Source organism: Ceratina calcarata, unplaced genomic scaffold (genome assembly GCF_001652005.2).
Source record: "Ceratina calcarata isolate Rehan_Ccalc_2016 unplaced genomic scaffold, ASM165200v1 scaffold211.2, whole genome shotgun sequence".
NCBI classification, from domain to species: Eukaryota; Metazoa; Arthropoda; class Insecta; order Hymenoptera; family Apidae; genus Ceratina; species Ceratina calcarata.
The window spans coordinates 202959-228833 of record NW_017142786.1 but is presented as its reverse complement, the minus strand read 5'-3'; the positions used below and the strand labels follow the sequence as shown (position 1 = coordinate 228833).

The following is a 25875-nucleotide window of genomic DNA, read 5'->3' as shown; positions in this document are numbered from 1 at the left end:
CCTACGACTGATGCAACCAAATGCGTAAGAGCTTAGAAATAAATATTTATGTTTTATGTTAAATAAAAGTTGCGTAAAACGACGCTCAGGCGTTCGCTATTATTATCTGTCACTCTGAAAATCATAGGAATGAGTCGTAAAATTGATGGGAAATTATGTTCCCGAGTTAAGTACATGCAAATCTCTTTCAACTCAGTTGGATCACTATGATTTTCGGTTTGTCACATTTTTTATGGGTGGGACTACAAAGTGAATCTTATAGTTTAATCGATAATACTAAGAGCGTATTTTCTGTTTTTGCGGCCCATCCGGAAGATTGTGCTACTTACTATTACGTATTAATTTGTTGTTTAATAAGGAAGCTCTTGAATACTTTTCACGTTTGTATATAATGTATATTTAATTGTCTGGTTGTGCAAAAACAAATGCATCCACGTCGGAACTTACAATGCCTTTACATTAAATGCATTTTAAGTTTGATCATTACCTTCTTCTTCATTCTCTTTTTATAATATACGTATTGTCTTTTACATTTTTATGCTTTTCACTAGAATGAAAACAAGGCACTCTTCAAGAAATACAATTGCTCTATATTATAGAATTATATAGAATGTATTTTTTAATTCTAGCACCAAATTTCTCAAACTCTCAATGCTTATTTCAATTCAATTGAAATATCTTTCCCTCGATTTTGTATAATCATTTTCATTTATTGTTCAACACATTGATCTTTCGCCTGCGTTTCGAAACAATTCCCGTTTGAATAAAATATTTCATCTGTGTGTGTACCTTCATGTTACATAATACACAGAAAACTGTTCTGTCTTGTATCAAATTTTCCTGCACCCATATTTAAGTGAACCTTTTCAAATAAGTATCATTGGCATAGAACAATAGATTCTGTACAAAAATGATTTTCGTTTATTAAAAATGCTCGTTGATAGGAAAAGTACATCAATTTTTACAAAATAACGGATTCATCTTCGTCGCCGGTAAATAGAAGACCGACAACGCGCGTCTTTACACGCGTCAGTTGATTCGCGCTCGTGCGTGTGTGTTCTCTTCCGTATGCAATTAAAATCACTTTCATGAAGTGACATGTGAAAACGCAAATTGATTCGAGTTAATCACAAGTGTATAACAATAAATGTGAACACCCGGCGTGACACACTTTCAACAATTCCTTGACCTCCGATCGAACATTAAGAAGTAGTGTTATCATTTTTGTCTGTTAGACAATTCAGATATTTTCGTATCTCAACTATTAGTACCATCTTCGTGGTTTCCTCGCGAAAACGTTAATAATAAAGAAGAATGAAGGATTCGTTTAGAAGCAGCGAATCTGAACATCATTGCGGAGGTTTTCAATTATGCGTTGATGCGTTATGCGAGAATACACTTCTGCTGTGCACCGAACCCGCCCAAACGAACCTCTCTTCTAAAAAACAGCGGATTCTCTTCCAATGCTTCGAAACAGCACTTCAAACGAAACACTGATGTTCAAACGGATAACGTTTCTTAGTTCATTCAACGACTAACTTGATGAGTTCATTCTCTTCTGTTCTCACCGACGACTTCGTCGAACGAAGTCAGAGTCATCAGCTCGTGATCGTCGAGCGTTTAGGACCTGACAACTTGGATAAAGTCTATTGCGATTCGCCTGCCTGGCCTAGCTATCGCGATCCAGCGAATCCAAGGTATCGTTGCTGGACGAGTGGGTTAGATCGCTCAGTTCATCCAAGTGCTTCTGCTTTTTGCGAACGTTCCAGTGGAGGCACTCCGCCAGCGAATCGAACCAGTCGGTGATTTGGTCCGCAGCGCAGATGCTGGGTACTGGATAAGTCGAGGTGGTCACCTGTAGACTAAAAATAACGAAAATATATTAGAAAATGAAAAGTGACTTTCATCATTGTATGATATCGGCATAACGTGATAATAGTAGCGATAGACGAAGCATGAAGAGCTTGCAGTACAGCCAACGTCTCCAGAAAAATGTCGAACAGATAAAATCCCATCTTCCATCAGTCACCGCTTAAGAAGTAAAGCCAGTACCATGAATTAAGAAATGGAATGGGCACAAGAAAAGATTATTAAGTTTGAAGATGAATTGTTTTGTAAGAAGATAGCATTTCGTGAATGAGAGTAGGAATGTAGGAGAGTCTTTTACGACAGACCTGTCCCCAACGCGTAGCTCTTGCTGATTGCGACCGTCGAAGGAGACGTAGGCTGTGCTGCGTGCGTTGCTGTTCGCCATTATCTGGAATAACAGCGAGAAACGCGTGTTAGACTGGTCTGAGATGATATTAGCATTTACCTGTCGCCATGGAATAGCTCCTGTCTGTTTCTGCCGTCGAAGGACACCCATGAAGTGTTCCTGCTGTCCGGCGAGACAGAAATCTACAGGGGAGAGGATAAATTCGTGTTAAAACAATATTGATATGCGTCACTCGATCTTCTTCGTGTTTCTCAAAAATTTCTCGGAGGTAACGCATGGTCTGGGAATGCGGGCGACATCCACGGGGACCAAGTTTCCTTCTATGGGATGCCGCGATAGTCTCCGCTGACCCACGCGGAAATACTGTATCATGCTAATACGATTACTGTCTCGTATCGATCCGCGAAACTTGTAAACAATCAACGTAAGAATTTCATCGAGCGTGATTTGGAAATAATTGTCTGACGATTTCTGATGGAAGCTACTATTTTGTATAAGATAATGAGAAAAGAAATTTGGTGATACCTTTAGCTCGACGCCGGCGGGCACGACGATCGGCCTGAAGGACAAGGAGTGAGGGCAGATCGGCGTGATCATGATCGCAGGTACCGAAGGATGAATCATGCTCGCGCCAGCGGCGACTGCGTATGCGGTCGACCCGGTCGGCGTGCTGACGATCAGACCGTCGCCCTGCACGCTGGTCACATGCTTGCCCTGGATGAAGAGGTCGATGTTCGACAGGTACGGGGATGGCCCTCGGTCCACGACGACCTCGTTCAACACGAGCAACTTCGCTTCCTTGCTCTCTTCCCCTTTTCGCTTTATGATACATTCCAGCCGGCTCCTCAAGGTCAAGGCCGCGTTACCTGAAACACGAGGCCGCCGCCGTCGCTCGGTCAGATTTATAACTCTCCTGTTTAACACGTCGTCGACCTTCTACCCACTATGGGGTGCTAATAGATTTTTAGCAGACGATTTATGAACATTTTTGACTCACTTGGTTCGTAGCTCACTGAGAAATGTGGCTTCAATTATGATTGAATAGAGATGTATCAAATTTTTGAAACTTCATAGTAAATGTTCCAATTTCTACTCACTGGTTTATGATTATTTAAAATAGGCCAACGAGGAGAAGTTGTCACGTGAACAGTGAATTGGGTCATTTACTGTATTTGAATTTAATGAAAAGTGAACGTGCAGAATATTTGTACTGTAATAAGTTCTGAGAAGATGCATTGAAGTTAGACTTGCTTGGTAGAGCGTACATTTAATGATGATGTCAATCATTATAAGCGATAGTGGCAGTAATGACGGAGATAGTTATTTATTACTGTACAATAAGGCTATGCTGCGAGGAATGTTTACGCATGTTTATTTTAATCCCCGGCATTCCTCCAAAAAGGTGAAACCGCTTTTTATCACACATGACATTTTCTAACTCCAACGACGATTAAATTATTATTAAAGTCCCATTCCGCTACGATTGGCTGTTTTCACATTGTGCTATGATGCGGGGAAATGGTAGCGATACTGATTATTAGACTGCGGACTTTTATACAAGATAAAACAGTATCTACTGAACTATTGTAATATGCACTCATCTTTTAATGGCGAGTCTTCATATTAAATTTGGACAGAACATTTTCTATACATGCATAAAATCTACTGATTGTTTGCATTGGGAAATTGATGTAAAATCAAAGGCTCACCTTCCAACACGTTCGTCACTTGTTCCCGGAAATTATCGAACTCAAAAGGTGTGAGGAACCCTAGTGAACCGAGATGGAAAGCCATCACCGGTGGGACCGACTTCTGGAAGAGTAAGCTTGCATAGAGAAGAGTTCCATCGCCACCCAGGCAGACGATGAAATCGATGCGATCCTTCAACAAAAATGAGCAATAATTAATAATTCCGAGACCTGGAAATGGATTTGCGAAGCTACTCATTTTTTACAAAGTCAGAAGTCGTCGTCTATTCTAAATGGCTCGAAACCAGACAACAATGTCTCCATTATTTTAAGAAATATTATGTCAGTCGTTTTTTTTGAAGAAGTGGATGTGTACCTGGAGATCATCGGTGCCGTCCCTGAACGTCTGTAGCCTGTCTCGAACCCCTTGGAACCTGGGGTCCGTGGCCAAGGCTGGGTCCTCGAGGACGGAAGCCTCCACGAACACTACCATCCGTTTTTCCTGTGGATAATTGATTCGCACGTCATAATCATCACCGCGTTACGTAAATCAGCAGTAGAAACGAGCGTAACCTTTTGTCGTTGCCGTAAATTTAATGAACAATAACGCAAGGTCATCATCGACGATAAAACACGTAGAAAAGTTGACTAGTCACATGATAAGGATCGATAGTACGAGCCGCCTGTGTGCATGTACTACTCTAGGTAGGAGTATAATTACTGAAATGAAAGTATAATGCGACCTAGGCGATTCGTACTTCTGTTCCCGATATAGTTCTTTCCTCCTTGCAATCAATTTTACCACTGCTTTGCATAAAACAAAGTTCGAGCGAAAACATGCAAGTTTTTTTTCTTACCATAAATGCAAGAAGTGCACTTACTTCTATTAGCCATGTGGCCAGTTGTACAAACGGCGGCAGTACCGAGGAATCACGGACCTTCTTGATCACCAAAACAGTGAGCGGCGGCTTGTACCACGTCAGCCTCTGGGAGGCTGGATCCTGTATGGTCCTGAAAACGAAACGAGCGGTCAATTTAATTGCATACATGCTGGACACCCGTACAGCAATTACATAAGGATCTTTGTATGCGGCATAGCCGTTTAAAGCCGTCGTCAAATGATTAATATTAATTTTCTGGATACAAGCTAGTTTATGCTCCGATTGGCAAGAATCTTCTACGACCAAGGACAACGTTCTCGCGGCTTCATAATCGTCGCGCTGTATTTATGGCGACATGGAAATGTTTGCATTAAATTATCACCCCTGACTGTTTAACGTTATTAAAAATTCTGTGGGTACGTCGCGTGCGACCTGAACCCGTTTTAACACAAAGGGAATCGATCGGGCGGCTTACCATTGAATTAGGGTCGCGCGGATCAAAGGTGCGAACGGGTGCATAATATATGCACGGGCAGGATGACTATTATCTTAGCCCGGGTCTTCGCGCCGTTTATTATCAATTCTGAACAGTCCGATTCGTTACGTACGATATCTGGGACACGATTTATATGTACATTTCTGTAGCCAGGAAATGATGTAAACAGTAAACCTTTACTACTTACTTTGTATTGGGTCGGCGAGAAAGTAATTTCCGTTTTTATAACACAACGCATTTGGGAAGAACCAAAATTATTTTCTTGCCAAAACAATAGTTCCTAATCAGAAAATTGTACGCTATCTTAAGTACAATCAGTCTGTTTACTATATAACAACCTTTGGAGTTTCTACTACTATCTGTTGTTTTTTGTTTAGAAAACGGTATTGTGTCGAAATAATGTAACGTATGGAGCAAAATTTATCTGTCTTTTAAGGAAGATCGAGTATTTTCTTATTGTCGTTAAGCTTCGGAAGGCCGGTTTTAACAGATGATTGATCGCGTAAGCGTGGCTCAATACGGTGATTTGTCGAACGCCTACCTGACAGTTCCAACCATGACGTGATACCGGATTGAGAGTCGCGCTCGCACTGAACGTGGACCGAACACCGCGCTACGTTTTTTAACGGTAAACAATCGGACAAGACGCGCAAGCGCCGCTGCGTTCCGTGTACATATGCACGCGAGTTGTAATCGTCGCGAGTATTCTCCTTTTCATCTGCATAATATGCAAATCCGCGAACGTAAACTCTGATTCATGTGCGTAAGTTTTCCCGTTCGATGAAACGCGTGCATTAATTGAATAGTCCGTTCGATGATACTGGTTCTAGGTCATTCTGTTTTATTAATAGTTTGCACATATTTATCTGATAAAACTTGTCGAGTAAGTATACTATTTAGCATTTTATGTGCAAGGCCAGAAATTAATTAAATTAGTATTAATAAGATTCTATTATTGGTTCAAGTGTAAAATATGTTTGTTTCAAGTTGTATGAGCCGTAAGATCTCTGACAACAGTTTAAGTAATTTGATAAGAAGTTATACCCAATAGTTGAAGCGATCTAGTGGAAGTCCTAATTTCTGTTCACGTCACAATTAGTAGAAACTGACTTATCATTGTACATGAAATGATAAATCGTTACGTGAACAGAAGTTGAGTCATTTAGTATCCACATTGTCTGCAAATCCTATAATTTTCATTTTTGCTGGCTTTTTATTGTCTACCTTAAAGAATTCAAGTTGCAGTAACTTTTTTAATATCCTCGCGAAATTTCTAAAATTTCTTACAGCGTTTTATTAATTTAATATCTAATAATTGTTAAAATTTAAATGCCATGTCATGTTTTTTATTCAAGGGTTCATACAACCTTAACCCGTTGCCGTACTTTAACGAGTCTGACTCGTAAGTAGAATTTTGTACTAAACATGAATATCATGAGTCGAACTTGTGATTATAATTTCATGCCAAACGTGGACATCACGAGTTAGGCTCGTGATCATAATCTCATGTACAACGAGAATATGCAAAGCCTGCTATAAGAATAAAATGCGGCGGGAAACGACCTGGGAATGTACAAAGCCCGACTTTCCCCGAGCTAAATTGTACGGCGAGGGGTTAATGAGTGTCATTGAATAAACTCGTAGATCTTATTCGTCTTACGTTTACGAGCCTGTTTCGTATTATGCAACGCGACACGTGTGAGTTCGATCAAATGCGATTGAGCGTCATCGGGCGTTAATCAAAACAGCAATTACTTGTAGAATTTCTTCTATCTTACCGATAGTGAATCGCGGTGGCGATCGACTCGCGGCATTGTTTCACGGTTAGGCTAGGTTAGCGTGAATGGAAATTCATGAAACGTAGTATTGCACGCTTTCTCAGAGGATCAAGGAACGCGTTCACGCTCTGGCACAGGTGTAATTATTATCAGGCGAGCATCAACCTGCCAGGCGGCTTCGATTGCGCAACGCGAGCCATTGTCAAAGTTGCTGATAATAACAGGAATAAGTTACATGAAATGACAGAGATTTCCTGATTTCACGACCCGTTCTCTCTCGACGATGTTTCGACCCGTGATTTATAGACCCGCTTTCACGTTGACAAAACAGCGCTTAGGCCGACTTTAAGGAGTCATTGTCAACGGGTAATTGGGTCAAGACAACCGCGCGCGATGCTTTCCTTCGCTCTGTAAACTCTGATGGCCAATTAGCCGGAACGACAGTGGGCAGAAAAACTGGTGGAAAATCGAGTTCTACGAATCTGTAACTTATCCGACTTTTCAAAAGTTTACGAGCTTCGGACGTAATTAGACTGGAAATGTTTTTATAACATGAGAGTGCGCAATTATGTAAAACTGCATTTCTGTCTGCTAATAATTAAAATCACTTTACATCCTCTTTTATGTAATACATAATTCAGCTGATTACCGCTGATTCAGCAAAATTCAGATGATAGTCACCTGACTTTTCTAACACGCGTCGGAAGAATTTTGATTTTTTTGTACTGTTTTATCGATAACCAGACAAAAATAGTGCAAAATATGAGTTTACACTTTTCGTCCTTACGTGAGAATATTTTCCGGTCGACAGGTACCTCTTCAGAAAGACGAAAGTCAAATCAATGAAATGATAAATCGTTACGTGAACAGAAGTTGAGTCATTTAGTATCCACATTGTCTGCAAATCCTATAATTTTCATTTTTGCTGGCTTTTTATTGTCTACCTTAAAGAATTCAAGTTGCAGTAACTTTTTTAATATCCTCGCGAAATTTCTAAAATTTCTTACAGCGTTTTATTAATTTAATATCTAATAATTGTTAAAATTTAAATGCCATGTCATGTTTTTTATTCAAGGGTTCATACAACCTTAACCCGTTGCCGTACTTTAACGAGTCTGACTCGTAAGTAGAATTTTGTACTAAACATGAATATCATGAGTCGAACTTGTGATTATAATTTCATGCCAAACGTGGACATCACGAGTTAGGCTCGTGATCATAATCTCATGTACAACGAGAATATGCAAAGCCTGCTATAAGAATAAAATGCGGCGGGAAACGACCTGGGAATGTACAAAGCCCGACTTTCCCCGAGCTAAATTGTACGGCGAGGGGTTAATGAGTGTCATTGAATAAACTCGTAGATCTTATTCGTCTTACGTTTACGAGCCTGTTTCGTATTATGCAACGCGACACGTGTGAGTTCGATCAAATGCGATTGAGCGTCATCGGGCGTTAATCAAAACAGCAATTACTTGTAGAATTTCTTCTATCTTACCGATAGTGAATCGCGGTGGCGATCGACTCGCGGCATTGTTTCACGGTTAGGCTAGGTTAGCGTGAATGGAAATTCATGAAACGTAGTATTGCACGCTTTCTCAGAGGATCAAGGAACGCGTTCACGCTCTGGCACAGGTGTAATTATTATCAGGCGAGCATCAACCTGCCAGGCGGCTTCGATTGCGCAACGCGAGCCATTGTCAAAGTTGCTGATAATAACAGGAATAAGTTACATGAAATGACAGAGATTTCCTGATTTCACGACCCGTTCTCTCTCGACGATGTTTCGACCCGTGATTTATAGACCCGCTTTCACGTTGACAAAACAGCGCTTAGGCCGACTTTAAGGAGTCATTGTCAACGGGTAATTGGGTCAAGACAACCGCGCGCGATGCTTTCCTTCGCTCTGTAAACTCTGATGGCCAATTAGCCGGAACGACAGTGGGCAGAAAAACTGGTGGAAAATCGAGTTCTACGAATCTGTAACTTATCCGACTTTTCAAAAGTTTACGAGCTTCGGACGTAATTAGACTGGAAATGTTTTTATAACATGAGAGTGCGCAATTATGTAAAACTGCATTTCTGTCTGCTAATAATTAAAATCACTTTACATCCTCTTTTATGTAATACATAATTCAGCTGATTACCGCTGATTCAGCAAAATTCAGATGATAGTCACCTGACTTTTCTAACACGCGTCGGAAGAATTTTGATTTTTTTGTACTGTTTTATCGATAACCAGACAAAAATAGTGCAAAATATGAGTTTACACTTTTCGTCCTTACGTGAGAATATTTTCCGGTCGACAGGTACCTCTTCAGAAAGACGAAAGTCAAATCTGGCGCGCTCTGGTCATTATTTAATCAGAATATGCTGATATTTAGTAATATGAGCGTTATAATACGGACGAAAAATCGTAGTTACAATGCCTGCGTTAATAAGCGATTGTTTTTTATTGAAAGCAGGCTGTTTTCATTGAAATAATGACCAGATTTTAAGATAATTGACTTTCCTCTTTCTAAAGAGACCGGAAAGTATTCTCATATAAGGATGAAAAGTATATTCCTGTAAACCCATATTTTTGGCCAATTTTGTATCATTGACAGTCTACTATATTGCGTAGCTATCAGAGTTTACCCCCTTAAGAGTGATAAGATTCGCTGGCTCAGATCTGAAGAAAAGCTTTTCTTAAAAAAGGTTTGACGTTTCAATCAATGTATGTACATACATGACCATTGCGGAATTCTTCATCATACGGCCACACGGGCCAAACTGTTGGACTGGACTCGGCGCGTTCAGGCTTCTCGTCCTCCTGTGAATAAAAATAAATATTAAGTAGATTAATAAAACAAACTACTTTAAAATAACTTTTTGTTTTTCATGTCTCGTCTCCTTAAGCGGAAATAGCTTACAAGCTTGCTGCTAACACGCTGTTGCAGTATATACTAATGTCCAAGTTACAAGGTGCACATGCAAATTGATTTGTAATACCCGCACACTCAGCAATTTCAACGGGTTTTTACGGAATATACAAAGGTGAAAACGGTTTACCTTGATTGATACAACAAAATTGAAAGCGAAGAGCGTGAATCACTCGTTGCTCTTTCGCTTTGTACTGCTTCTAATTTGTTTTCGTTTTTATCGAATACGACTAAAGTGGAGTCGTTTATTCTCGCCTTAATTTTTATTCTCGACCGTATGAACTATCGACCCGAACCGACCGATGTTTTCTATAACTGTAAGTCTGATAAAACCGAATGATAAAAAAGTATCGTCAGACTGAACAGAGAAACGAATGATTATCATAGATTGTTTTAGTGCGTTTTTCAAATCCAAAGATCATGCAGGTTCACGAGAATGATTAACATTGAAATCGTAGACTTTTGAATAAAAAGAACATGCATATGCATACATGTATCTCTAATTCAAATTTGACGTTGAAACATGTTAATAACCAATGAAATGTAAATAGGATTGGTATCACTGTTTGAACGGTTTCTCAAAGCGAGAAAAAACGCACGTGCTTCAAAACGATTATCATAACGATTTACATTGAATTAATTTGAATATCATATGAATTATATATCATTATTATTCAATAGTCATTTTTAATCGACGATTTTATAATATATTTTTATGGTTCATTATTTGTTCTAGTTCCTGGATGAAGGAACGGTTTTTCTACCTGAGGACTCTGTTACGCGGAGCGTTATTCTTCGCCGAGATGCTCGACCCATTTTCCACAGGATTGAACACGTCGTAAGTAATTTCAACACATCCGTTCATATCAATGTCTATCAATGGTGAAATTTGGTCTGCCATTCTTAAATCCCAGTTTGTTTATTATTAGTTTCTAATTGTCCATTACAATCGGAAATCAGCCAATACAATTTTTCTTCTAATAATTATTGGAAAGTGCACTTTATGATTTATAAATAACTAATCCAGAGATCTTTAAGTGCTTCGCAGAATTATTTCTTTGCAAAGAGTACAAAAATAGATTCTGACTTTGCTTCAACAAATATTTCTTTTACAATTTTATTATAAGAGAGATTTTTCACATTTTAAGCACTGATTAACTATTTTTTATATATAATAAATTTTTTTAACCGGTTTAATTTTGTTAATTGCACAATGAAAAAATTCAATCGTTTATTGCGGTCTATAGTCTATGCTCGTTCCATTGAGTATTTGTCTCGATGTTTAAACACACGAGTAAGCAGCGAGGTGCTTCACGTGGTGCTCAAGTTGCCATAAACACTAGGCACGGAGCTCTCGCTTCTAACTACAGTAGCATATCGCTTGATATTGATGCGGATCGAGTATCTCCTGATAGCAGTAGTTTTCTCCGTGATAGCACATCAAATATTGCATAAAGCCTGGTTCGTTCCGTTCGTAACTCGACGATTCTCGTTAAAAAAAAAAAAAAGGAACCTGATGGTTTTTGCGGAACTAATCGTTTAAGACTGAAGGCCGCTGTAGCATGAAATTAACAACGTCCTTCGAGATAGCTACCGAGAAATTTAGACTCAAGGGCGTGCAATTCTTGGATGGACGTTCCTCTCGCTTTGCACTAGAATTCAGTCTTTATTATTTATGCCGTATTATTGTCTCGTCTCTTACAGTATCCAAGAAAAGTGACGTTTCTAAGAGGTTCTTCTTGTTACAATAATTGTCTCACGATATCGTCTTAATATCCTCTTGATTGGAGTAATTGACCAAACTCTGACTTCATCAACTGGTTAACTTGGTTCCACTCTCCTAATGATTGTCTCACGATGGAAGACTCCAAAGGCGTCAATTTGTTAGCCTTGAACTTCGCTTCGTGTTCTCTTGAAGGAATGCACGCGGCTGAGTCTATGTATTATTCATCCTCTTCTGCAACGCACACTGATGATCCCTATTCCCACTTATCAATTAGCTTTTCGAAGAAGTTCCTTTTTCGTTTCGACGAAAACCGAAGAATTCAACCGTAAGCAACGCGAGCATTCGGAGTCACTCACTGATCCGCCGGTTCCTATTAACGAACGCCGCGGAGGCAGAGGCCTTTAGAAAGGACCGAATCGCAAGGTAGCTGCACGCGGAATGACGATCAGACCGGAGGTAGCCAGCAATTATGGGATTCTTTCTACGGAACCGACTCGTCGGTACACCGTAAACTCCACGGTTCTTGTCGGCACTATGTCGCCTACATTGCGCAACCTTAGATTATGTCAGATTGTCTTATCAAGAATAAGTAGTTTCTCATGGCAATTCCGTTCCCGTATGATATGAAACGTGAGGATTAAATGATGGCCACTGCACGATGTCAAGTCATGAAAAATGCATTAGATAAGATGCAACTCGCAAACATTGATGCATTGATTCATCGAATTAACATGAATTGTGAATCGTCCTCCGAGGATTTAAAACTTCCATGCAATGTTAAATTACAGGTACGACAAACGTGATGCTCGATCAAGACGCGGAAGGACCGGAGAAGAGCAGGAATTTGACGGAGTGTATTAGGTAACTTTTCTTCATGGTTTCACTATCCGATACGCGACTTTCTCCCGTTTGATTGAGAAACGTACAGGACGGTAAACGAGGGAGAAAGGTTCCATGGGGAATCGTGCACGCGCGACCGACCGAACCGTACGGTAAGGGAGAGAAGGCCCTTTTCAACGTCGTCTAATCGTCGCCTGGCCCAGATTTCTGTCCACGGACGACTTGCAAAATCACCTGTGCCATGCCGTCGTCGCGGCGACGCGTCGCTCGATTTTCTTTCCCAATCTGTTGTGTCTGCTCTCTCTCTCTCCCTCTCCCTCTCCCTCCATTTGGCTCCGATCCGTTAAAGGTGAAAACGATCGGCCATGTCCGGTTCGGTAATCGATTGCATCGAACGAGAATTTCTGAAATTCCAACGCGACGGTTGTAATGGGGGCGCCATTGGCGAAGCCCACGGGAGCCCATAGGGGCCCATCGGCGGCGGTTGCCGTGCCGGACAAAATGGAATGTACACCGGCGAAAGGTGAACGCGTTCTCGGGTCTTAAAGAAAGGAGCAGCAAAAAACACTCCCACCGATTCGAGCCAGATACACGGGCCGCGTCGGCCTACACTGCGTGCACACGTGTAAGAAACGAGGTGCGATCCGCGAGTTTTAATGATGCCTAACAGTTCACCGGCTAGCCTCAACAGGTCACCCTCCTTTCGTTTCCATCAAACCACAACCTACGACAAGCGTTTAGTCCTGGTTCGATCCTCTACGACAGAATACCTTGTAGTGAAAATTGACTCTTTCATAACTAAATTCCTTAGAGTTCCAGTTAAGATCTTATGAGCTTTTAACTAAAAACAATGGCCAACTCCAATTTGAACAGTTATTAGGTATTATATTAATAAAGTACTATGCAAAATTTTCGACATTTTGCGAGGCTATTAAATACATTATTACAACTTGATTTCTTATGTTGAATGCTAAAATTTTGATTTTATTCATGAAAAAATATAGATGCAGTAATAACAGAATTTCGTATGGCCGTTAATACATGTTTGAAATACAACAATTGGAAGTTAGGTAAAATCTAATTAACAAGTGCCGAAACAATACGTTAGAATATTAGAAATCATATTAAAAATTCTCTGCAATTTCTTATTAAAAATTTTTATTTTTAATCTACCAACATTTTTGTGCACCGACATAAGGAAGTGTTTAAGACTTTGATCTAACAGAATTTCTTGTACTGACACTTCGATTTTTCGTAAATAAATTCCTTCAGAGTCTTAGTTAATTGATTTATCTCAGAATTCACTTTGCAATTTTTCATTAACAATGTTAAATACTTCTAACAATTCCATTGCTGTTGCAAAGTTTTCCCTTACACTCCATCCCCAACATCTGGTAACCATTCTAATCCCTGCAATAGTAGTTTCCACGAAATTCACTTTCCTATCATAAAACAGTTTACCCTTGGGTCTCAAGGCCCTGCAAACCATAAACTTTCTTCCTTGTTCTCTCTCGCTATTTCCTCTCCCTATGGCTTTACCCACCAGATTTTTCACTGTTTTCTTTCTTCGAGCTGACATACCCGAACGGCAGATAGAAACGAGCCATCGCCGAGTGAAGTTCAATTTCTTGTACTTACGAAATAAAGTTATTTTCAAACGATAGTGTACTTCTGGCACCCTTCGGGTTCACGACAACAATTCTAATTTTCAATCTTTTATCAGTATTTTTATCTTACATAAGATTATCCAACACAAGAAAATGTTTATGATCTTCTATCTAATAGAATTTCTTATAGTGACACTTCACTCTTTCGTAAGTTCAAGGGAATTTACTTACGAAAGGGTGTAGTGTCACTATAAGAAATAGTCTCAGTTAATTGATTTATCTCAGAATGGAATTAACTCTGCAATTCCTTTTTCAAAATTTCAATTATAAATCTTTTAACAACGTGTCTGTGTGCCAACAGGAGATGTTCTCGATCTAATATTACTGTACGAACCCACCCCATAATCGATGCACACGCGTGCACATGTCAGAAAAACACAAGTTAACCAACACGTGTCCTACCTTATTTCGTCTTCATCCATGTGTGAGAATTCGCCTAGGCGGGTGCACTGGGTATTACCAAAGGTAGGTGATCCTGTCCGTGAAATATCGGAGTGCTCAGGTTAGGGTAAGGGCGCGTTTCGTTACTGAACGGTTGGAAAATAAAGTATTTCGCTACGATACCGTGGATGGGTCGACGCTGGCGTCGCGACACCTGGTGTTGTGCACGCATGCTCCGGCACCACCGAAGACCAACCAATTCCAACAAGCATGCCGGACTGCAGTCTTTATTTAACTTCTTTTACGCAACTCCGCGATTTCGTCGTGAGTCGTGACAATGCGTGACGAAAAAACAAAAGTGAACCGAGTCGATTGAGTAAATTGATACTGATTACCGTAATTATTATTGCCGTACGGTTCTAGATACAGTATTAATTACAGTCGCAGTTATGTACGCGCGTCCAGCTGACAAAGTAGCCGGCATGCCAGAGACAAATTGTCAGTTTGCAGCCAGCCGATGGCCCTGAGTAATGCAAGAATGTTGAGCAAGCAAACAACTTCGCTCAAGTTTCGCACGAATTGGATTCGGATTACGCTGCCCTGTTTAATTACGAAATTCACCGAACGTATATTCGCTTCGCGTTAACTTTTCGATCTACTGCTTCTCGCATTTTAGTATTAACGGTTCTTTATTAAAAATAAAAAGTAAATTTCATGGGTTTGCTTCTTTGATTCTAATATATAGTTCTATGATGATAAATTGACCTAGTGGCAAAAAGTAAATTCCGGTACCGGGAATCGAACCCGAGCCTCCTGGGTGAGAGCCAGGTATCCTAGCCACTAGACCATACCGGACTTGAAGACTTTGTTTACGAAGACAATTGAACAAGCCAATTCTTTAAAAATAATTTCTACTTTGATATCAGTATTAATCTGATGATCTTGGTGTTAATTAAGAAGTGAAACTTATTAATTTAAACGCGGAAGGTGAACGAATTTTAATACGAGACGATATCCTTTAGTGGCACTTTCGAAATGTTTCATAGAGTCGATTACTCACGGCCAAGTACCGGAACGTTTCCGGCGGCGCATTTCCGGGTCCTTGTCTAGATCCTCAAGAAAGGGCACGTCCGTGCACGTGTCGTCCGAGGCTGCGTTCCCTTTGTTCCTGGCGGTCCATCGCCAGTCGAGCATTTCGCTCACGCTTCGACGTCTCGGCTTTTCTCTCACCATGTCCATTATCCGTGAAACATCGCTCTTTTCCAATTTGTTTCACAAACGACCCGGGCCCCGGTTTCACCACGCGTTCCTCGTCGTCACAAAAGTTCCCGACACATGTTTAGCTCGGAGAGTCCCGCACATGTTCGCCACTACAATATTTTACGACTTAATATACTTTCTCCCTGCCTTCATGTTTTTATTAACCGAAGCGAGTGAACCCGGCCGATCCGGAGTTTATTTATTCCTCGCGATAGAATCTTCCGGTGATTTTTACGATCCCTTGTAACGCGAATCAGCTGTTTGGCACGTGACCGAATATCTAGTTCTCAGCTTTCTTTCTCGATTTAGTTGCGAAGCTTTAAGAGAAAAAACTTGTACCATTCGCGTCTACGTACGGTTGAATAAATAAACGTTAGAAAGTGTTGCGCAATTCCAGGTTGCCCGTCAATTTCGTTTCACCTCGACCAGCGATTCTAAACTGCTACTCGAGTCCCCGTTCCCTCGTACTTCGTTCGGTCGAGTCCTTTTTAACACCGAAATGCTCGATTCGCGATAATTCTATTCCATTCCACCACGGGTTTGCGACCTACTTCTCTCGCACGAATTTCACTCCACGACGGACGGAATTTAATCATGGGCTTATTGAATTTTTTACCGAGTTTGAGAGTCTAATTATAATCTCGAAAAAAAAAGAAAACACTGAGAATTTAATGACCGTCTTCAACCCTTTCAGAATATTTTATACGTAATATACGTTGTCTCAATATTAACGACAGTGAATTTAATATTTCCTATCATGTCTTGTACACATGCACTTATTTATTTAACATCTTGACCCACTTACCTAGATACGAGAAATCTGAATATGCAAGGACTGAATAATAACACATTTTTCATTTGACCACGACACTGAAAGGGTTGGCTATCATCGGAACGAAATCGTTTATGCGCAGGAAAATCGGTCGCGAGGGAACGCGCGCCTATTTTTAAAAAGAGAAAGCATACTTACTTACAAGGCCGGCGGTTCTAGTTTAAACGTAGTCGCGTCGCGACTAAAACGAATTTGCTCGCGACGTTCCAATTACGCGGCGGTAGTGTCGCCCTAGGGAAGGGCCCGATCCCGCTATTGAGACGAGGAGGCAAAACGGGGCCTCGTGGAGAACCGGAATCCCCTCGAGCTGAGACTGAATGAAACGGGCGAGCTCCCGGGTGACCGACTGTAAACCGCGATCGACGACCGCTCCGAGTTCACTGATTGTGAGCAACGACTTTACCGGGTGCAGCCTCTGAACTGAAAGGCACTTAGGGCTTTCTAACTCGCGCCCCACCACTCCCCACCGCAGTGCACGTATCTTAACACCGTGCGCCATTAAAAAAGGACGCGCAACCAAACGACGTTTTTTTATTTAGAAAATTTATGAGCTTTCGGTCGTTTTATTTCGTAATATTAATCACCGCGTCATTTCAGAAGTTATTATCTATTGACGTTAATCCAGCGAATGATTTATCGAGTTGATATTATGTAATGCACATTATTTTATCTGTTAGATATTTTTAATCGTCGCGGGCACTTTGTCATTGATAATTCGATTTTATTTTGAATTTCTTCGAAGTTGATTTCAGAGTCTGTACAATTCGCACTCCAGATGGTTTCCAGTCAAATGCAACACGTGCCATTCACGTTTTCCCACTCGTTTCTTTGGTTCTGTCCTTTTGTTAAAAAGAGAAGTCGTTTGGAGAGTGAAGGTTGTTTTCGTAGCACTCGGAAGCCTCTGTGCTAGCCTCGGTTCTAATCAGTGAAAGCGACAATGAAAGGCGAACGAACGATTAACTGGTTCGTTTGCAAGGAGACCTTACGACTGCCATGATGCTCGCAGTCTACACCGTGGCTGACCCATTTCCCGTTTTCTCTTTATTTAAAATAAATTTCTATACAATTGAAATAAAAATTGTTCCTCTCGTTTCTACAAATCGTCCCATGTTCCACATTATTTGCTATCACATCCTTCAGATATTTTAGATAGTATAAAAAAATTAATTCATGTAATTGAAGAATAGTGCAATTTGTTTATTCTCTACAAGTCCTACAATTCTCATTAGATTGCGGGTTTTATGCATTAATAGAAAAACTTGATGTGTAGAAAATATGAAGAATATATTTGATGTTAAGGTTGAAAAAGTCCTATAAATAATAACATGTAATGTATATTAAAAACATTGACATAGCACTTGACATGACACACTATGACATGATACATTGGATTGTGAATTTTTATGCAAAAATAAAACTCTTGAAATTAAAATCTGTTATTGTGCTATATCAATTTCGCATTTGGTATAATTATTACAATTGCATTCATTCAAATGCGAATTGACTAGGCAGAAAATCGTAATTTTTCTCAGTGAACAATTTATCGAAAAGACAGACGTTTCGTTCTTCGGTTCTCTAATAAATGTTACATTGTAAAAAGGAAGCGAGACCATGGTGGTCGGTCGACTTCCGGCCGACGACTTCGTGCCCCAATGCTGTTGAACTCCCGTCCGTGACGAACGGTTTCGGAGTCCGGCTATACATAACTCTGACACAAAGCACGGCTGTGACGTTCGTGTCGGAGTAAAGAAATATTTTTCGTAAACCCAACTCGCAACCCGCGTTGGCGCCTCTCCGATTGCATAATAAAACAGTGATACACATTATATATATATAAGCTCGTAACACATAACTGTAAACCAGTTGCGCGTAATGCAATTATGGTATGAAAGTGATCAAAATTTATTGCGGCCGAACTGGCGGCGCGGCGCGTCGTTGCAAAATCGACGGGGCTAACCAAAATATTTTGCGGACAGGCGCCACGCCAGGGCCGCGTCCTTCTTGTAACGTTAACCAATATAATCAATCTGCTGCCTGGAATTTTCCAGTTTAATCCGATAAACAAATCTTTGCGATTCCAAGGTTTTCGAAATGTTCGATTTTGTAATGAAGGTTCGGATTTTTGAAGTAAGGTATATATACTTTGCTCTGCTCACGTAACTGTTTCTGTACACTGGTGTATTTTCTATAATTTTATATGTTATTTTTAAATTAGAGAATAGTATATTCAGATATATTCAAATCTATGCTGGTGTAAGGAAAAAAGAAAATTAAATGAATGACCACTCGTAAAATAACGGTACGAGCTATAGAAGAAGAGCAATACACTTTAGGACAGTTTAGGGTGTCATAAATGTCTTTACCTTCGATGTTATTCCTTGGACCTTAGGCTTAATTACTTTCCAGAACGTACCGACTGTTCATTCTTTTCGTCGTTTCGTCGTGCGTTTATACCTCACTTTTCCCGGTAATTTTCGCGTGTTCCTACCTGGTTTTATTAGACCTTTGCACTTATTCTTTACATTTGAAATTCGGGTTGTATGTCAATAAAACGTAAGGACCAATTACAGTATTTGATTTCATGGCGTCCAGCACTAGAAATGAGGATATTTTCCCATTGACGGAACGTAAAGCTGTTTTTAAGTGCAGTGCGGTTGACAATGAGGTTGCGTCCTTCTGGACACACGTTTTAGAAGCAGCAGCTAGTGGTACGAACGGACAATATCGCATTTCCCGCTGTTAGATCGGTTACGACGCGGAAAGTGGAAAATTACACAAATCCAACGACATTGGCATAAACCTCAAATGAAAGTATGTCAGAGGAAACGGGGTTGAAATGATGTACGGTGAGTTATGTTCGCCAAGTGCGATGGTGGTGTAATGGTGAGCATAGTTGCCTTCCAAGCAGTTGATCCGGGTTCGATTCCCGGCCATCGCACATGTAAATTAATTTTTGCAATTCTTTTTTTCACTAATCACTCAATTTTACACATGGTCTAAACAAGCTTGTCTAACCTCCTGTCAGTATAAAATTAAATTGGATCTATATCATAAATATGTATATATATATATATAATGTGAAATATAAATGAGACAATTAATTATTGTTTCCATTTACATATTATTATTGTTATCCATATTTTACACATATTTGTTTATATGTATTTGTTATCGATTGAGTTCGAAGATTCTGATTTTTCATATTAAATGACCAGTGCGCAGGCTATTTATAGGCGTATGTGTCTCGCATCGATTTCATTTTTATGAATAATAAATTGGAAATATTTGCAAGCGTCCCGGTAGTTATCCCGCCGACACTTCGTAACCGTCCGCAAGAAGCACTGCTGGTGTAGTGGTATCATGCAAGATTCCCATCCTTGCGACCCGGGTTCGATTCCCGGGCAGTGCAGTTTAATTTTACTCTTTTGCAAGCAATAAATACTAACTAATACATATTTAATAAAAACTGTGAATCACTCTTTTATTTAAATCTTGCCTGGTATCGGTAGTACCGTGTTACCAATATGAACAATCTGAATAGCTGGATTTCGAAACAAAATGTCGAGCATCTAATGTGATTGAACTGTTAGAAAACGGTGATGGAAAAACTCGTGCGACTCGACGTCAGGAAACGAACACACATTTCTTATCGCAGCGAATTCGGCATTGAATTTTTATCGATAGAAATGTCCCGGTTAATATTGCAAATCCACCGATAACGATACACATCCCGCCGGAGCATATCAGTGTGGCATACCTGATAAGTTTCGCGACGCTCATACTTCGCCTGAGCAAAACCGCACGATTCAGAACACATCCACCGCGTTGCATCACTATATACCGGGCGCCACGATACTGAAAACTTACGCTTACGGCGATGTTACACGCTCGGCGGAACGGCAATTGCATTGTCGGTACGAAACAAAAATGTCGGGTGCTGATAACGACAGGGAACCTCTGGTGATAACCCAGCGGCGAGCAAGTCGCGAGAGGCGGTTGCCGTTCGCGTGTATACTCGCGATTTCGGATTGATCCGCGGATGTCAGATACTGATTTCTCTCGACCCCTTATCTTCCCCCAGAGGCGGAACGCGTGATAATAGGATCGAAAACAACAACCAGTGGCTGTATTCGCTCATCGATCATGACACTTAGAATAAAGTCTGAGCGGTAGGATATCATTCATTGTGATTATCGAATTCTTATCTGTAGAGAATAGATGTGTATTACGGGTATTTATCTTGTATAATATCAAATTTTTTATCGAAGATCGTATGAAGTACTGATCTCTTAGATTAAGATTAAAATGTTCTAAACAGTTTCAGTCTGTTATTACACATATTATAATAACTGCTATTTTCTGAATACATAAAATATCGATATAAAAAGTAATATATGCATGTATCAAAATTATCAATTAGAGAATTTTCTCATTAATCATAGCGGATGTTTTCTTTTGCTAAGAGCATTGTCAGGATAAATAAATTAGGATGCGTGTAAATTCTGCGATTCATCAAGGATACTTATCAAACCTAAGTACTTTAGATCTGAATACATAAAATATCGATATAAAAAGTAATATATGCATGTATCAAAATTATCAATTAGAGAATTTTCTCATTAATCATAGCGGATGTTTTCTTTTGCTAAGAGCATTGTCAGGATAAATAAATTAGGATGCGTGTAAATTCTGCGATTCATCAAGGATACTTATCAAACCTAAGTACTTTAGTGAACAAGAGATCGAAACTCTTCTTTACCTCGGATGACGAGACAAATGACTGTGATTGTTTGAACGGTTTTTCTAAACGAGAAAAATCTCACGTGTTTCGAACGATTATCATATTGATTTTTTATCTTCAATAGTCACACTTAATCGACGATTTTATAATACATTTTTAAGTTTCATTGTTTGTTCTAGTTTTTTAATGAAAGAACGGTTTCCCTATTTGGACCGTCATCCTTCGGCGAAGAAATTGACCCATTTTCCACAGGATCGAAGTAATTTCAACAAGTAAATTCATGCTAATGTCTATGAAAAACTATGACATTTGGTCAACTATTCTTAAATCTCAGTTTGTTTATTATTGATTATTAATTATCAATTATAATTGGAAATCAGTCAACACAGCTTTTCTTTAAATAATTATTGAAAAGTGTATTTTATAATTTATAAATAACTAGTTCAGGGATCTTTAAGTGCATCGCAGATTTAATGTTCTGCAAATAGTACGTAGCGGATTTATTATGTTTTTGTATCAACAAGAATTTATTTTGCAATTCTACTGCGAGATTTCTCATATTTGAAGCAGAGATTATTTATTCCTGAGTATTCACAGATTTTCTATTTCAATTTTGTTCAGTGCACAAAGAAGGAAGTCGATCCTTCACTTCGGTCTATATATGTTCAAATAATGAATTCAGACAATATAGTGTTTCTTTCAATAATTATTACAAAGTTCACTTCGTGAATTATAAGTAGCTAATTCAGTATAGAGCAGTACTTCTAAGAACTTGGCAGAATTATTGCTTTGCAAAGAGTACGTATGTACACAATCTATTATGCCTTTGCTTCAACAAGCATTTATTTTACAATTCTATTACGAGTCAGATTTCTCACATTTTAACAGATTAATTATTTCTCGATGCACATAGATTTCCTATTTTAATATAGAAACGTTCAATTAAAGATTTTCTCATGAATCGTAACGAATCCTTCCTTTTGCTGAGAACATAATCAGGGTAAATAAGCTAGAATCGTGCATATAAATTTAGCGAATACGTTTTAAACGTAAGGACTTTCGTCCCTGAGAGATGAAGATCTTCTTTACCTCGGATGACGACCTAAACTAACGAGATAAAGCAATGTTTGCAAGCGATATCGTAACGAATCAGCCGATAATTTTCATGTTGATCTCATCTGTAAAAATGTCAATCTGTTAACGATGGCTAATTGCCGAGAGGAGGAAAACGATCGACGTAGTGTCAATAATTACGCTTTGTCATTGCGCACACAGAGTGTTATTACTGCCAGATAGTGACAATGACACTGTGATCTTGAAAATGATACAGCAATTGAACAGAGGAACTCTGCATCATGCTGAGTAAATTGTATGGTAATTGTCGACATTCCTCAGATATTCAGTCAGAACGTAATTTCTTTTCGAACTAAATTATTATATGGGAGGGAGGAATCTTTGGACTAGGTCCAACTAATTTATAGTGGAGTCAGCCAGTTGTAAACGAAAGCAGACCCAGTGACCGTGAATCAAGTCACTTTGTAATGATCCTGAAACTAACTTGCCAACTGCGTTGTGAGAAACTTTCTCATTTTCAAAAGCGAAAGACTATTCTACTCTTCTGATTAAAAATGAAGCAACTCTACAAACGTGGTGCACTTTTAACTGGGTTGCAACCAAAAGAAATCATTCAATACTTTCTGAGTGTTTTTAGTAACAAACAGACTGCGGATTTTTACGCAGAATAAAATATTTACGATACCATTTAATAAAATGTATTCTAAATAGACATTTTTTCCACTATGTAAGTATTGTAAAATAGGCACTCGTCTTCTAATATTTTGTATATTTCTTAATATGGCAAGCATTTATATTTATTGCTGAATTTTTCTATAAATGAATAAACTCTGCTGTCTTGTAATAAAGTATCGCTTTCTCTTTTCTTCGATTATTACTCTTAATAAGAAGAGAACTAGAACTGAATAAAATTTGGGAGGTTCTAATAAAAAAGTGCAAAGACAATCACGGTACATGCAACAAATTACACAAAACTAAACGTGACACTGTGCTACATCCACGAAGGACTAAACGAAAGCGAATTTTCTACGAAAATCCTTAAAAACATTAAAGTATTTGAGACAAGCGCGCATCATTTGAGTAGTGATGAGTCATGATCCCGTTCTACGCAGAGCCGATTTTTGATTGACTGTCGGAAACTACCGCCTCTAACGACGAACGTCCGTACCGTACCCATATTTTTAGGGGAGTAATGGTAGGCAGAATGAGAGCGTATATAATTTTTGATCAACATAATGTGCATATCTCTCTCTCTCTCATTATCATTACTCCTCTCATAATATGGATAGCGTTCGGACGTTCGTCGTTAGAGGCGGTAGCATACGACAGTAAAAAATCGGCTTAGAAAGAACTCAAAGGCAATCTCCTTCTTTATCTCTGGTTTGAGTTACCACTACTTGCAGAGGACAGAACATGGGACAGAACAACTAACTGGATTTAGCCTGACATGCTAATGGCGCCAGTTACAGGACAAACAATCGATAAAACGTAGAGAACTGCGTTACCTTCGCGGCTCCAACGCCTCGGTGTAATCGGCCGTTAACTCACACCGCGAATTGCTTCAAGAGAAACAGAAAGGGTTTAGTATAAGTAAATGAAATGTAGATTAAATAATAAGAATTTTTCTTTTCTATGCAAAAACAATTATAATGAAATAAGTATGATGCTGTACTAAATGACCCAAGTTATCTTCATATAATAATTCTACTCACTGAACATAGTATGTTATGTAAGAAACTACTCTAAACTTCTAATTAGGATTTCCTTGATTTATTCCTGGAGATTTCGTCAGATATTCAAATTGAACCCTCTGGCTATTAAGCAATCTTTGATCGAATAGATCAATGGTTCTTAACTGGTGCTTCGTGGACTTAGAGGCAGTGTTAAAAAATTTGAAATTCAGTGAACAATTAAGACGATGATTAAGAAGAAAATGTCACTGTATTTAGTTTCATCATGTTTACTTATGTACTTATGTTAGCTTGTATCGATTTCTACTAGATCATGAATCAGATCTGCTTTCGCGTGTTATTAACGAACATTAAGACGAAGTAACGTGAAAGGTTGACGAGTATATTTGGTTGGCAAGAAATTAATTACAATTTTTACAGATACCGATTTATATTATAAAAACCGAAATTATTTCTTGTCAACCCAATAGAAGAGGAAATGGCAACGGCTATTTCATACTTAAGACCAGATATTGAAAACATTTGTAGAAGTCATCAGGCCTAAATGTCCCATTAAAAAAATGGTGAAAATTTTCTTCTTTTTCTTTAATTTCAATTACTGATTGTTGTTTGCTATTACTTAAGAACCACTAGTATATGTGTTCGATAGCAATGTTCGGTCACGATGTCTTCTATAGTTTTCTCTTGCTCTATTCCAAAAGGTAATAACGGCAAGGTCCGTTTTCAGCCTTGGCCTAGATCTGCCCAATTGGTTTCATTGTCAGTGAAGGGTTTCGATATAACGATAAGCCTTTAGCACAATGTCCCGAGGCTGCGAACTAATTTCACAATAACCGTTTCACCAATTCAAAAAGAAATAAAAGAAAAATATAGAACGCAGCAAAAATATATTCCGTGTGCGATGGCCGGGAATCGAACCCGGATCAACTGCTTGGAAGGCAACTATGCTCACCATTACACCACCATCGCACTTTACGACGTACGAACAATCACATCGTGACCTAATACATGCTAATCGATACCGAGGCAACTGTGGCCTTGACTTTTACGCTCCAGCTTTTAAGGAAATTCAGCATTTGAGCTCCCACGTACGACCACCTGCGATCGACGAGTCTCTAACCTTTTATTTTTACGCCTGTCGCCAACCGTGATCAGACAAACAGAAACCGGTGCCAATTTATTTTCGTATCGCGGTTTCTATTAATTCCACGCGCGACGACGCGTACTACACCGAGTGCCACAACGTGCGTCCGTAGTTCATTTAAAAAAAAACATCGACTGGTAATAGCGGGAGGCTCGCGGATTCAAACGCAATTTCATTTAACTATCGAACGATCTATCGATCAGCGTTCGATCACTCGTAATTCAATTCGCGCGGCGAATAGTCGGTTGCCGCGTCAAAGGTCACTCCGATCGGAGTGACTCGCTCACCTGAACGTCTGCTGTTTATCGTGCATCTTGGACACAGCGGTTTTGTTTGGGGCCGTCTCGTCCAGCTCGAGATCCACCATCGCCCTAGCCAGTTGTAGGTCCCTCTCGTTCATCCTGAACCACCCTTCGCCCTCTCTCTACCACCCCTTTCGTCGGATCGCGACGTATTCGCACGGGAAACGGAAACGCGACAGCACGAGTGCGACGTTGTTGTTGCGAGAACCGCACCGAGAGATGTCTCGTCGCGTACTGG

The 25875-nt window shown here is 39.6% G+C and overlaps 1 protein-coding gene, 1 long non-coding RNA gene and 4 other non-coding genes across 14 annotated transcripts; 3 read left to right on the top strand and 3 right to left on the bottom strand.

Moving 5' to 3' along the window:
* Window positions 1-898: 898 nt before the first annotated feature.
* LOC108622255 (NAD kinase) lies at window positions 899-25875 on the bottom strand. 9 transcript variants are annotated; one of them, XM_018020009.2, is made up of 9 exons: window positions 16824-17092; window positions 15654-15963; window positions 9787-9870; window positions 4785-4914; window positions 4280-4405; window positions 3925-4096; window positions 2741-3081; window positions 2315-2397; window positions 899-1862 (listed from the first exon to the last, which is right to left on the bottom strand). In XM_018020009.2, exons 2-9 carry the CDS (start codon window positions 15830-15832, stop codon window positions 1670-1672), a joined length of 1308 nt encoding a protein of 435 aa, XP_017875498.1. In that variant the 5' UTR covers window positions 15833-15963; window positions 16824-17092; the 3' UTR covers window positions 899-1669. The 9 variants fall into 9 exon arrangements, with proteins under 9 accessions (XP_017875498.1, XP_026667159.1, XP_017875503.1 ...); XM_026811358.1 differs by lacking the exon at window positions 16824-17092 and adding an exon at window positions 12780-12949 and having other exon boundaries at window positions 15654-15668; XM_018020011.2 differs by lacking the exons at window positions 15654-15963; window positions 16824-17092 and adding exons at window positions 24006-24059; window positions 25623-25875 and having other exon boundaries at window positions 1670-1862.
* LOC113463983 (uncharacterized) lies at window positions 6076-12773 on the top strand. Its single transcript, XR_003388813.1, has 4 exons — window positions 6076-6163; window positions 10716-10817; window positions 12494-12566; window positions 12634-12773. It is a non-coding gene; the product is annotated as an uncharacterized LOC113463983 (long non-coding RNA).
* TRNAE-CUC (transfer RNA glutamic acid (anticodon CUC)) lies at window positions 15377-15448 on the bottom strand. The gene has a single exon. It is a non-coding gene; the product is annotated as a tRNA-Glu (tRNA).
* Window positions 19552-19623, top strand: TRNAG-UCC (transfer RNA glycine (anticodon UCC)). The gene has a single exon. It is a non-coding gene; the product is annotated as a tRNA-Gly (tRNA).
* TRNAG-CCC (transfer RNA glycine (anticodon CCC)) lies at window positions 20024-20094 on the top strand. The gene has a single exon. It is a non-coding gene; the product is annotated as a tRNA-Gly (tRNA).
* On the bottom strand, window positions 25089-25160 carry TRNAG-UCC (transfer RNA glycine (anticodon UCC)). Its single transcript has one exon. It is a non-coding gene; the product is annotated as a tRNA-Gly (tRNA).

What these genes read in the sequence shown, in the direction of transcription:
- LOC108622255 (XM_018020009.2), bottom strand. Translation starts at nt 15,832, where the DNA reads ATGGACATGGTGAGAGAAAAGCCGAGACGTCGAAGCGTGAGCGAAATG. An exon ending in TGGCCACATGGCTAATAGAA is followed by an intron (nt 4,406 to 4,784) that starts GTAAGTGCACTT and finishes AATTATCCACAG; the next exon opens with GAAAAACGGATGGTAGTGTT. An exon ending in AGTGACGAACGTGTTGGAAG is followed by an intron (nt 3,082 to 3,924) that starts GTGAGCCTTTGA and finishes CTCGTGTTTCAG; the next exon opens with GTAACGCGGCCTTGACCTTG.